Below are 13,621 nucleotides of genomic sequence, written 5' to 3' on the forward strand. Positions count from 1 at the left end.
CATACCTGGTTGAACACATAAGTTACAATGCACAAGGATCCAGGTTCAAGCCCCCGGTCCCCACCTACAAGTGGAAAGCTTTGGGTGGTAAAGCAGTGCTGCAGGTATCTCATTGTCTCTCTCCTTCTCTAACTCCCCCTCCCCTCTCGATTTCTGACTGTCTCTACCCAACAAATAAACATACAGATAATTTAAAAATAAGTGTATTATTTTAAACAGAAGAATAGAAAATTAGTTAAGCAGGTTTATGAACTATTATGAGAAACCTGAAGAGTAGTCACTTAAAGCATTTGAAAGGCATCCTTGCTTGCTCAGTGCCATACCTGAGGGTTGCTCAGCCATGGTTCTGTTGCTGACAGCACTGGGGAAGATGGCGGGCTGCTGTGAACAACACAGTAACCATGTTACTGCAACAAAGCTAAAGCTAGTGCTTAGACAGGAAATGAGGGTCGACTTTGGGCCCTATGTCTTTTCTAGCATTTCTGTTACGTTTTCCTTTTCCTTTTGTTTTTGTTTTTTGACCAAAGCACTGCTCAGCTCTGGTTTATGGCAGTGTGGGGGACTGAACCTGGGACTTGAGAGCCTGAGGCATGAAAGTCTCTTTGCATAACCATTATGCTATACCTCCACCCTACTTTTTCCTTTTAAACTTCTATCTAGGACCAAGAAAATAACCTACTTGGATAGTGTCCTTTGCCAAGTGAGTGACCCAGGCTCAAATCAGGTCTCTACTGAATTAAAGGAAGCTTTGATGCAGTGGTCTCTGTCACTCATTCTCTACCTTTCTGACTCTATGTGAAATAAACAAACAGGGCCTGGGTGGTGGTGCACCTGGCTGAGCACACATATTACCATGTGCAAGGACCCCAGTTCAAGCTCCCTGTTCCCATCTGTTGAGGAGAAGCTTTGTCTGCAGGTGTCTTTCTCTTCCTCTCTAATTCCCTTTCCCCTCTTAGTTATTCTGTCATATCAAATAAATAAAAAATAAAAAAAAACTTATATCAAGAACATAAATCAAACAAACTTAAAAGGCATGGTTGAATACTTCTCTCACAACTCTAGGATGTATGTAAAGAGAGATGAGTGTGTGACGGACACACATGGAAGTGAGCTTTCTGGGGCCAGGTGGTGTGGTTAAGGACATACACTACAGTGTACAAGGAACCAGATTCAAGTCCCTAGTCCCCACCTGCAGGATGGAAAGCTTTAGGAGTGGTGAAGTAGGGCTGCAGGTGTCTCTCTGTCTGTTTCCCTCTCTATCCCTCCCAGTTTCTCTCTGTCTCTATCCAATAATAAATAACTGAAAACATTTAAAAAAAAACTTGAATAGTGTTTTCTGTAAAAGGTTGAGATCACTAAACTACCTTTTTTTTTTTTTTTTTTTAAAGAGAAGTGGGGCTTAAAAAAAAAAAAGAAATGAGCTTTCTTGTAGGCTTTCAATGCCCACTGAAATGTGATTACTGTTCTTGGGGTTGGACCAGATGGCAAAAATTGGCATTTGTGGGGCATATGGGACTGGGCCCATTTGCCTGAGTCACATGATCAAGGCTCCTGCCCCCTTTACTAGCGATAGCATTCTTGGCTGCACTCCAGTGCGTTAAAGATAGCTTGGATGCTTTTACTGAGAGAACGAAGAGGAACAGGTGCCCCACAGCTGAAAAGCCCTGTGAGTAGTCCTGGAAGCCAGACGAAGAGCCAGCAACTCTCAGAGATTCGGCTCAGGCTGAGGTGCTCTCTTTCCCAAAGGCTGAGCCCTGCCTCCCCCCACCAGCCCTCACCCCCATGCTGGTGCCTGAACTGCATTGTGGCAGGCCCACCTTATATCACAGTCACAGATGGCAGGCGTGGGCAGGCATATCTGGCCAGGATTATAAATTCACTCACAAGATGACATTTTTAAATGGCCATGAAATTCTTTCAGATGGGCTTATGCCAACATGAAGGGCTGATCCTGAAATCAGTGGGCTGTGTGGCTAGGCTTAGTTCCCAAGGCTGACAGGAAATGACTGAGAGCACAAAAAATCCAATTCTTACTGAGAAAAATGGTATCATTTGGACTAGGTTGTTGCTTCTCACCCCCAGAATACCCACGTGGTATTCTTCACTGCTGGAATGACTCACACTGTCTTTTTTTGGAGACAACTGATGGGTGAATCTTGAACATGTTAGCCACGAAAAACCTTTTAGTTCAAATAGTTTGACTCAAATAGCAGTTATAGCTCTAGTTTTGTTCTCTCAGAGTGCTTTTTGCTTTCTTCTTCTGGTTTCTATTTCTTTTTTTAAAAAAATATTTATTTATTCCCTTTTGTTGCCCTTGTTGTTTTATTATTGTAGTTATTATTGATGTTGTTGTTGTTGTTGGATAGGACAGAGAGAAAGGGAGAGAGAAGGGGAAGACAGAGATGGAGAAGAGAAAGATAGACACCTGCAGACCTGCTTCACCACCTGTGAAGCGACTCCCCTGCAGGTGGGGAGCCAGGGGCTCGAACCGGGATCCTTATGCCGGTCCTTGTACTTTACACCACCTGTGCTTAACTTGCTGTGCTACCGCCCGACTCCCCTGGTTTGTATTTCTTGCCTTTCTTCCTTCTTGGGAAATTTCTCCCTTTAAGTCAGTAAGTCTTAAGAGACATACTCAATTAAAGATGAGAGCAAGACCTAGATTTAGCCAAATCAGAATAGGCTATCTTGTGGTCATAATGGTTGGGACACTCATGAGTTACTTTAACCCGAAAGATAATTTCAATCACATTAAAATAACAGCTACATACTAAAAAGTCAAACAAGCTAACACAAGTATTGTTCAGTGGCACAATATTTTCAACCTTTAAGAAAACTTCACAAACAAAATAAAATGATCAGGGCCTCAAGTCCATTCAGAGACTCTGATTTAGAAGTGTTTTGAGCAGTAAGTGACTAAATGTAATCACTTCTATGCTGATACTCTGGTACGGTACTCTGTAGTATGTAATGAGCTAGTTTCCTGGCTGTTCCTTTATCAGATACTTCCATAAAATAATACTTACCTTTTTGCTTTTCTAGTTCTTGCACTAGATCTTCATAAACTTGTAAAAGTAGGTCCTGCTCAGATTTTGTTCCATCTAAGTAAACTGAGAAGGGAGAAAGACAGTAGTTCAGATGTGATCAGGTTTAATAATATAAGGTTCTGACTCTAGCACTTTGCACCACTGAGAATACCAATAGGTTTAAATGTAGAATTAGGAAGAAAAATCAAAAAGAAATTAAAATGCACTAAATTAAAAAAAAAAGAAATTAAAAGCCAGAAATAACATTAAAATATAGCTTTACTGCAAAGAGTATATAATAGCTGATATGAAAATTACATTAAAAAAAAAAGAAGAAGGTATTGTCTGGGGAGATGGTGTCCTAGTTGGAAAAAGGACTAGAAAGCCAGATCAGGGAAGAGAGTAGCTCCCAAATATGGGAAATGTATATAAATATTATTAACTATAAAACCCATTGATTTGATCTGGGGCCCATATTTGTCACAGGAGCCTGTGAAACCTCTCCATCCCTGTAGGTCTGAGCTCGTATTCTGTGGTCATGGTTAGGAACTTTCTAGGCTGTATTAATTTTAGGACCTATCTTCTTTGAGTGGTAGAATATGTTGCCCAACCTCTCTTCAGAGAATGGAACATTCCCTACCATTGTTGATCCACACCGAGGGCAAGGTCCTTTAGGGGCTCACAAAGATGTCCATTATGTTGTTCCTGATGGAGATGACCAGTGATAGTGGGGAGAAGGATCTGTGTGGGAATCTCAGGACTCCCTGACTAGGGCCCTGAGTGATGAGGTGGTCTGGTAGTGACCAAAGAGCCATCATTAAAGTCTGCCAGTCTCTTGCCCTTATCCAGCTTTTGTAGTCCTTACTTTGCCTGACAAGCTTAGCTTTGGATGATTGAGGGAAGTAAAATAGGTAGTAGGCGAGGAGGGTGACTAGGTCTAAGTAGAAACTATTTAATTAGGTACTTTTTTTTTTATAGCTTTTGCTTTTCTTTTTTTTCTTAATTTTTTAAATATTTATTTCCCCTTTTGTTACCCTTTTTTATTGTTGTTGTAGTTATTATTGTTGTTATTGATGTCATTGTTGTTATATAGGGCAGGGAGAAATGGAGAGAGGATGAGAAGACAGAGAGGGGGAAGAGAAGACAGACATCTGCAGAACTGCTTCACCGTCTGTGAAGTGACTCCCCTGCAGGTGGGGAGCCAGGGGCTCAAACCGGGATCCTTAGGCTGATCCTTGAGCTTCGCGCCAAGTGTGCTTAACCCACTGTGCTACTGCCCGACTCCCTTGATTAGGTACTTTATGGTGTGTTTCTTAGGTCTTTCTACTTGCTTGCTGCATTTACTGACTCACTACAAACTATTGTGCATTTTGCTTTCCGGTATGTATTTTCCCCTAACTTATGGATACATATGCACATATGCCCTATGTCATGGGCCCTGGTCTATATCTAGGTTTTGAGGCTTTGTTAGGAAGTGAACCAGCTGAAATGGAATTAAGGAGTCCTACGAGCTAGGAAAGGTCTCACCAGAGTAATGAAGCTGGAGGGTTAACATTCCATGCCTGATGTCTCTGAACACAACCCAAAGTGAAACATGCTGAGGTGATACTGGTTGCATTGATTAGGTTGAGATAAGCAGATGTAGTATCAGTTGGTATGAATTGAGAGAAGCATGCAGGAAAGCAAGTCCTACCCAAGAGGTTCTAGGACTGGGGGAAATAAGGGTTTTATAGAGAAAGGGGAAGATTCCAGTTGTCTTAGCCCATCTCCATGTTAGCTTTCAGGCTCAGGCAAAAATTAGTAAAGTCATGGGCCCCTTGGAATATACCTAAAATAGACTTACTAGCTTTTTCCAAAATGAAGACCCCCAAATCTCATCTGCAATATTCTTGCCTTTAGGTTTCTGAATATTTAACAATTTGTTCTGCTTTATATCTTAATGTTTTTTTTTTCCTCCAGGGTTATTGCTGGGGCTCGCTGCCTTCACTATGAATCCACTGTTGCTGGAGGCCATTTTTTCCCCCATTTTTGTTGCTGTTGTTCTTGCCCTGGTTGCTTTTATTATTATTGTTATTGCTATTGTTGGATAAGACAGACAGAAAGGGAGTAGTGAATTCATAGTGCTGGCACTGAGCCTAGAAATAACTCTAGTAGCAAAAACAAAAACAATGGAACCAGAAAAGACCTAGAATTGCCAAAACAATCTTGAGAAAAAAGAACAGAACCGGAGGCATCACACTCCCAGATCTCAAACTGTATTATAGGGCCACTGTCATCAAAACTGCTTGGTACTGGAACATGAATAGACACACTGACCAGTGGAATAGAATTGAGAGCCCAGAAATGAGGCCCCACACCTATGGACATCTAATCTTTGACAAAGGGGCCCAGACTATTCCATGGGGAAAGCAGAGTCTCTTCAACAAATGGTGTTGGAAACAATAGGTTGAAACATGCAGAAGAATGAAACTGAATCACTGTATTTCACCAAATACAAAAGTAAATTCCAAGTGGATCAAGGACTTGGATGTTAGACCACAAACTATAAAATACTTAGAGGAAAATATTGGCAGAACTCTTTTCCGCATAAATTTTAAAGACATTTTCAATGAAACGAATCTAATTACAAAGAAGACTAAGGCAAGTATAAAGCTATGGGAATACATCAAATTAAAAAGCTTCTTCACAGCAAAAGAAACCACTACCCAAACCAAGAGACCCCTCACAGAATGGGAGAAGATCTTTACATGCCATATATCAGACAAGAGTTTAATAACCAACATATATAAAGAGCTTGCCAGACTCAACAACAAGACAACAAATAACCCCATCCAAAAATGGGGGGAGGACTTGGACAGAATATTCACCTCAGAAGAGATCCAAAAGGCCAAGAAACACATGAAAAAATGCTCCAAGTCTCTGATTGTCAGAGAAATGCAAATCAAGACAACAATGAGATATCACTTCACTCCTGTGAGAATGTCATACATCAGAAAAGGTAACAGCAGCAAATGCTGGAGAGGGTGTGGGGTCAAAGGAACCCTCCTACACTGCTGGTGGGAATGCAAATTGGTCCAACCTCTGTGGAGAACAGTCTGGAGAACTCTCAGAAGGCTAGAAATGGACCTACCCTATGACCCTGCAATTCCCCTCCTGGGGATATATCCTAAGGAACCCAACACATCCATCCAAAAAGATCTGTGTACACATAGGTTCTTGGCAGCACAATTTGTAATAGCCAAAACCTGGAAGCAACCCAGGTGTCCAACAACAGATGAGTGGCTGAGCAAGTTGTGCTCTATATACACAACGGAATACTACTCAGCTGTAAAAAATGGTGACTTCACCGTTTTCAGCCGATCTTGGATGGACCTTGAAAAAATCATGTTGAGTGAAATAAGTCAGAAACAGAAGGATGAATATGGGATGATCTCACTCTCAGGCAGAAGTTGAGAAACAAGATCAGAAAAGAAAACACAAGTAGAACCTGAAATGGAATTGGCGTATTGCACCCAAGTAAAAGACTCTGGGGTGGGTGGATGGGGAGAATACAGGTCCATGAAGGATGATAAATGACATAGTGGGGGTTGTATTGTTAAATGGGAAACTGGGGAATGTTATGCATGTACAAACTATTGTATTTACTGTTGAATGTAAAACATTAATTCCCCAATAAAGAAATAAATTAAAAAATAAAACAAAACAAAAAACAAAAACAAAAAAACAAACAATCCCCCCTGGGAATATATGTTGTGACTTTTTTTTAACAGCCCAATAAATGGTCACTATCTTTATCCTGAAAAGTCAGTTCTGATTCCTCTGATCCATTCACCAGTATTCTTTCCAGCCTTCTGCACCCCCTTTCGAGCTCTGAATCCCTATAATAGTTTGTTGCTGTTGTTGCTATTACTGTTATTGTTGTTGTTGCTGGATAGGACAGATAGAAATTGAGTGAGGAGAGAAGACAGAGAGGGGAAGAGAAAGATAGACACCTGCAGATCTGTGTTACCGCTTATGAAGTGACCCCCCTGCTGCAGGTGGGGAGCCGGGGGCTTGAATCGGGATACTTGAGCAGGTCCTTGTGCTTCATACTATATGCGCTTAACCTTGTGTGCTACTGCCACACCCCATTTCCTTTTTTCTAAAATAAAGTCACTTTTTAATTTTATATGACAGAGAGAAATTGAGAGGGGAGGGAAGATGATGAGAGACACTTACAGTATACAGTATACTGTTGGTGAAGCTTCCTTGAAGTAGGTGGGGACCCAATTTCCTTGTGTGTGGTAACAGGTGCACTCAATCAGGTGCACCACAGCCTGGCCCCCTTTCTTTTCCTTTTCTGACCAGAGCACTGTTTGGTTTTGACTGTTTCAGGGGCAGTGAATGGGCCTAGGGATTCTCACAGGCAAGCCCTGTGCTCTATAGCTGTGTTTCCTCCCTGGTACTATCATGTTCTTGTTCAACCTCTCTGTGGAGAACTTCCCATTTCTCTTAGACTATGACCTAAGTCTTCAGCTGGCTTACAGCTGTATAGAGTTTTGACTTTATCACTAGGATCACCTCCTGCCTATAGTTTTCTCTGCTTCAAATCATTAGCCTCACTGTAGGTGCTACTCATTTCTTCCTTCCCTCTTGTCTAGGGGTGGGAAACACCTAATTCATAGCCTGTATATGGGACCAAAAATCATCTGGTCTGGTCAAAGGCAACTAGAACTCTTTTCATAGCAACACCACTCTTCGGCTGCTGCTTCTTCTCCTGGTCAGAAGCATTCCGGTGGAGATGTGCCAGGTATCCGCCATGGCTACTTCTCCTGGGAACTGAACATGTGTGACTCTGCTAGCTGATGTTTAAAAACAGGTGAAGGGGGGAGACTTCCGGAGGCAGGGCTACAGAGCAGCAGCTGTGTTTCTCTCTTCTCCTCACCTGGGTCAACTAGGAATACCAAAGGAGACCACCTGGGACCGCAACAAGACAGGATTAGAATGACTTCAGGAACCCACCAAATCACCAGTGAGTGCAAATACGTGTGGCTGGTGGACAGAGAGGAGCCTAGGGAGAGATTAAGTGGCTGGCAACAGTCCAGCAGTTTACCAGTTGAGATATCACCTTCAGTCTGTTTCACTAACAAGAGGATGGCTGAAGGGAGTAGAGGATTCCTCTAAGAATCATCAAATGCAACTCTGAGTCTCCATTGCTACTGCCCTTAGAATCTGGAGCAGTAGAAGTGAGGCCCTGTGCTGACACTAGGGGACAGAGAACTAACTAGGAAACTCAGGAGAAGATCTATATCTCGGTGGCCTAGTGGTGGGGCTGTGAAAGTATCTTTGCATAACCACTGGATTATCTCTGCCCCACCCTGCTTTATCTCTTGGTCAGAAGTCAGTAATTAAGCCTAGAAGCCTGCTTATAGTTCAAAAGCCCTCAGGCTCCCATATCCTACAGGGAAGAAAAAAAGAGGCTTTTAAGCCACTGAGCTCCAACTCAGGGATTAAAATACTATTGAAACAACGGCTAATTTCCACAAGGGTGAACCCTTTAATTATCTTACTTAGACACAAGTCAATCCAGGCAAGAGTGATCAGTAATTTGAAAGTACTGAGAGAGGGACCTCATAACATACTATATAAAATGGTTAAACCAACAAGAAGAAATACTAGAGAAATGAACCAGGTCAAGAGTACAACTAAAGGCCTCCCAAAGGTTGAAGCACAAAGTAATGAGGTCAACATCCAAACACTAGTTAAGGAAATAATCACAGGAGTGAGTAAAGAGTCTGAAAGAATTGTCATCAGAAATGCAGAAACAACAAATGATACCATGGAAGAAAACACTAATTAACTCAAGGTTATTAGAGAGCTGAAAGCTAAAATAGCTGAGCTAAGAACACAGCTAGCTGAACAAGCTAAAAAAGTATCAGAACAAGGTAACGAAATAGATGAACTCCAGAAAACAGTAGAGGGCAGAGAGAATAGAATCAATGAGGCTGAAGACAGAATTAGCAAGATGGAGGACGAATTAGAGACAACTAAAAAAGAAGTAAGAGAGCTCAAAAAGAGATTAAGAGATACTGAAAACAACAACAGAGTCCTATGGGATGACTTCAAAAGAAATAATATACACATTATTGGCTTACCAGAGGAAGAAAGAGAGGGAGGGGAAGAAAGCATTCTTCAGGACATAATAGCTGAGAATTTCTCTAGTCTAGACAACATCAAAGACATAAAGATTCAAGAAGCACAGAGGGTCCCAAACAGAATTAACCCAGACTTAAAAACACCAAGACACATCATATTTAGAATGGAAAGGAATAAGGATAAAGAAAGGATCCTGAAGGCTGCAAGAGAAAAACAAAGAGTCACCTACAGAGGAAAACCCATAAGATTAGCAACAGAATTATCCACACAAACACGAAAGGCCAGAAGAGAATAGCAAGATATCTATCAAGTACTCAGTGATAAAGGCTTTCAACCAAGACTACTGTATTCTGCTAGACTGTCATTCAGACTAGAAGTAGGCATAAAAACCTTCTCAGACAAGCAACAGTTGAAGGAATCAACCATCACCAAGCCTGCCCTGAAAGAAGTTCTGAAAGGTCTCCTATAAACAGTCAGACCACCATAAATAGGACATATATCAGAACACTCTAAAACTCTACAAGAATGGAGTTAAAATATCTTCAATCTTTGATATCAATAAATGTCAATGGCCTAAATTCACCTATTAAAAGGCACAGAGTAGGAAGATGGACCTTGAGAGCTTGTTTGGAGGTTCTAGCAGGGGAGTGCAGCTACTCATATACCCTTGACCGAAGACCTGTCTGTCTCTATTCAGGGAAGGCCGTCCTCTTCGACCGAGCACATAGCTTCGGGAGGGATGCACATGGAGCAGTGAGGGAGGAAGGAGACACTTGCCTAGCCAGCCAGATCAGCCGAATCAACCGTGGTGATCAATGGGATGACAGATGTTGCAGCCAGATCACCCTCACAACCAGAGCAGGAAGATGGATCAGAAAACATAACCCAACAATATGCTGTCTACAGGAAACCCACCTAACTCAACAAGACAAACACAGACTCAAAGTGAAAGGATGGAAAACTATCACACAAGCCAATGGCCCACAAAAAAGGGCAGGAACAGCTATTCTCATCTCTGACACGATAGACTTTAAAATAAATAAAATTTAAAAAGATAGGGATGGACACTACTTAATGCTCAGAGGACCAGTCAATCAAGGGGACTTAACAATTATTAACATCTATGCATTCAATGAGAAGCCATCTAAATACATCAAACATCTACTGAAAGAGCTACAGCAATATTAACAGCAACACAGTCATAGTAGGGGACTTCAGCACCCCACTCTCTCAACTGGACAGATCATACAGGCAGAAAATCAATAAAGACATGAGGGAGCTAAATGAGGAGATAGATAAACTAGAACTGTTGGACATTTTCAGAGTCATTCATCCCAAGAAACTGGAATACACATTTTACTCAAGTCCACATGGGTCATTCTCCAGGATAGACCATATTTCAGGCCACAAAGACAGCATCAGCAAATTCAAGAGCATTGATATTATCCCAAGCATCTTCTCAGACTACAGTGGAATGAAACTAACACTTAAAAATCAACAAAAGATTAGTAAGAGTCCCCAAATATGGAAGCTCAACAGTACACTACTTAACAACTACTGGGTCAAAAAGGAAATCAAGGAAGAAATCAAAATGTTTTGAGAGTTCAATGAAAATGAAGACACAAGCTATCAAAATATTTGGGACACAGTTAAGGCAGTACTGAGACAGAAGTTCATAGCCATACAAACACACATTAGGAATCAAGGAAAACCATAGCAACACCAGGTTCTATTTCTTTTTCACCCAATAGCCCTACTCAGCCCTGGCTTATAGTGGTACTGGGGATGGAACCTGGGACCTCAGAGCCCCAGGCAGGAAAGTCTTTTGCAGAACCACTATGTTGTCCCAGCATTATTATTATTTATTAATTTGTTTTACCCAAAGCCCTGATCAGCTCTGGCCTATGGTGGTGCTAGAGACAGAACCTGGGACTTCAGAGCCTCAGGCATGAAAGTCTTTTTTTTTTTTTTTTTCATGAAAGTCTTTTGCAGAACCATTATGCTGTCTCCCTAACCCTGCAAGTACTAAATTACAAGTTGATAATTTTTGTGGTCCACGAATGTTATAAATACCCAAATAGCCTTCGGCAGAAAAGAGATTTCCCAGCCCAGCTCTAGTCGTCTGGCATTCCTCCAACACCTCTTCTTTATCCAGTTAAACCCATCTAATGTGTCCTACTCAAGGAAGCCTTCCCTGACAGTTAGGACTCTGGCAGTTATCTGAGGCTTTGTGTCACAGTACTTCGCAAAACTAGAAAGGACTACTGTTAAAAAAAAAAAGAAAAGAAAAGAAAAGAAAAAAGAAAGGACTACTGTGTTTAAGATGCAAGGTAGTGTGTTTATATCTGTTGGGATATAAATGTCAGTTCCTTCAAATCAGAGACTAGTCCATCTCACACCCCTTGACATCATCAAGGGCTGTGTCAGTGTCTTGTACATGTAAATATATTGTACATTTGATCAATGTTTGTGGAATGAATGACATCAAGAAGTTGACAAGCTTTGGCCAGTACCACAGTGACAGAGAGAAGCCAGGAAAGCAAGCTGTGAAAGAGAGGGACCCTAGAACATACTAGCTTCAGGAGTCCATTTATAGCTTAATAAGTGAGAATGTGCCCTGAAGGCCTTTCATTTGTGCCCTTCAGGGTGATGACAGTAAGGTGCCTTATACACACACACACACACACACACACACACACACACACACAGAAAGAGAGAGAGAGAGAGAGCTCACCAAGGTCCCATGGGATGCTCTCCATCACTTGCCGGTGTTGTAGGTACATGGGCCACACGTGTCCATCGAAGTACCCTGGGGGGTCTGGTGGCTCATAGACCCTGGTACTGTCAAGACAGAGGACATGTCACACTGATAGAAAGACTGTGAGCAAAGTAATACAGGATGGGCTACAGGGAAAATCTCTCAGAGACTGAATCTAAACAACATGAAGACTACATACAGTTGGGACTGAAGGCTAGTTACAAAGACAACATAGTGGATTTGATTTTCTGATATAAAAATCAACTTAGTCATTCACTATCATTCCATAATTGCCCCCTCCCCCCTCTAGCACTTCATAAAAGAATGGAGAGACAAATACTAATGACAAAGGTGCTGACATATTGGATCATGCTTAGATTTCTTGACATTCTTTGTGACTGTAGTTCAATATAGGCTCACTATTTAAAAATTATAGCGTAGGATTGCTTTCTATAGAGATTTAGGAGAAAAGAGCCAAATAGCCTGTGTAAGGGCCTTTTCATAGAAAAGCAATATAAATTACTCCATGCATGGACAAGGGTCTTGCTTTTTATATGAAGTTAGGGTTTCCCTTGTTTGAAAAATGGTAGACACACAGTTCGATAATATTGATTCCTTCATTTAATTTGTAAATTTACTAATTAAGTTACTTATTTTTACTACAGCACTGACCATCTTTGGCTTATGGTGGTGCAGGGAATTAAAACTGGGACTTTGGAGCCTCAAGCATGAGAGTCTTTTTGTAGAACCATTCAGGTTGTCTCCCCTGCCCCATAAGTGTTGTCTTTTGAATTACAAAGCACAAGGTGATTTCAAAACTTACCTCCTCCTCCTCTTACATTCCTCATATGGAATGGTCAGGAAGTAGCTTCTATTCCAGATTGTGTTAAAGGGTCTAAAATAAGAACACATTTAATTCAGAAGGTCTTCCCTACTACTTGTCTAGAGTCAATGTGGGGGTAAGGATTCTTACTTATAATTAAAGAGAAGGAAACCTTCGATGATTAAGATGCAAATTTCCTCAGAGCTTTTCCAGTCTATGGGTGTCAGAGAGAGTGTTGGGCTCTCCATCCAGCAGGTAATGGCTGACATCATTTTTTCCATATTAAGTGCTTCAAGTACTTTAAACAAACATACACAAATATGAAATCAATACAATAAAAAGTTCTATGATATGGTTTTTATGATGAGAATATATAGAACTCTATAAATGTATGAAATAACACTTTTCCTTATCTTTTGAAGTAGCTAATATAAATATATTCTTGGTTATCAAGGTTTCATCACTTTGGGCTTTTTCAGGTAGAAGGAAAGACAGAGAGAGAGAGAGAGAAAGAAAGAGGGAGAGAGAGAGAGAGAGAGAGAGATCACCACTTTGGGCTTTTTCAGGTAGAAGGAAAGACAGAGAGAGAGAAAGAGAAAGAGAGAGAAAGAGAGAGAGAGAGAGAGAGAGAGAGAGAGAGAGAGAGAGACCCAGCACCAAATCTTCCCTTTCTTAGTGCACCCATTAATGTAGTGGGGGCTTAAACCTGGGGGACACAACTGGCAAACCAGGTGCTTTGCAGGTGAGGATCTGGTTGGTTCTATCTTATGTAGCTTTTAGATAAGTTTAAACTCTAATGTTGATACACTGATGATGTGTAAAATATTTGTATTGGGTGAAGCTCAAGGACCGGCATAAGGATCCTGGTTCGATCCCCTG

General features: G+C 41.3%; 1 protein-coding gene across 3 annotated transcripts in view; it reads right to left on the minus strand.

Annotated features, from left to right (window-relative positions):
- NMRK1 (nicotinamide riboside kinase 1) overlaps positions 1 to 13,621 on the minus strand; it is a 45,810-nt gene that overhangs the window by 16,920 nt on the left and 15,269 nt on the right. For 2 of the 3 annotated variants that reach the window (XM_060199309.1, XM_060199307.1), the window contains exons 5-8: positions 12,893 to 13,040; positions 12,743 to 12,814; positions 11,896 to 12,002; positions 3,027 to 3,110 (exon numbers count right to left, since the gene is read on the minus strand). In XM_060199309.1, the coding sequence (XP_060055292.1) occupies positions 3,027 to 3,110; positions 11,896 to 12,002; positions 12,743 to 12,814; positions 12,893 to 13,040 (411 nt within the window). Of the gene's footprint in view, positions 1 to 323; positions 382 to 3,026; positions 3,111 to 11,895; positions 12,003 to 12,742; positions 12,815 to 12,892; positions 13,041 to 13,621 lie in introns of all 3 variants that reach the window. The other variant, XM_060199308.1, reaches the window with a different exon arrangement.

Source organism: Erinaceus europaeus, chromosome 10 (genome assembly GCF_950295315.1).
Source record: "Erinaceus europaeus chromosome 10, mEriEur2.1, whole genome shotgun sequence".
Taxonomy (NCBI): domain Eukaryota; kingdom Metazoa; phylum Chordata; class Mammalia; order Eulipotyphla; family Erinaceidae; genus Erinaceus; species Erinaceus europaeus.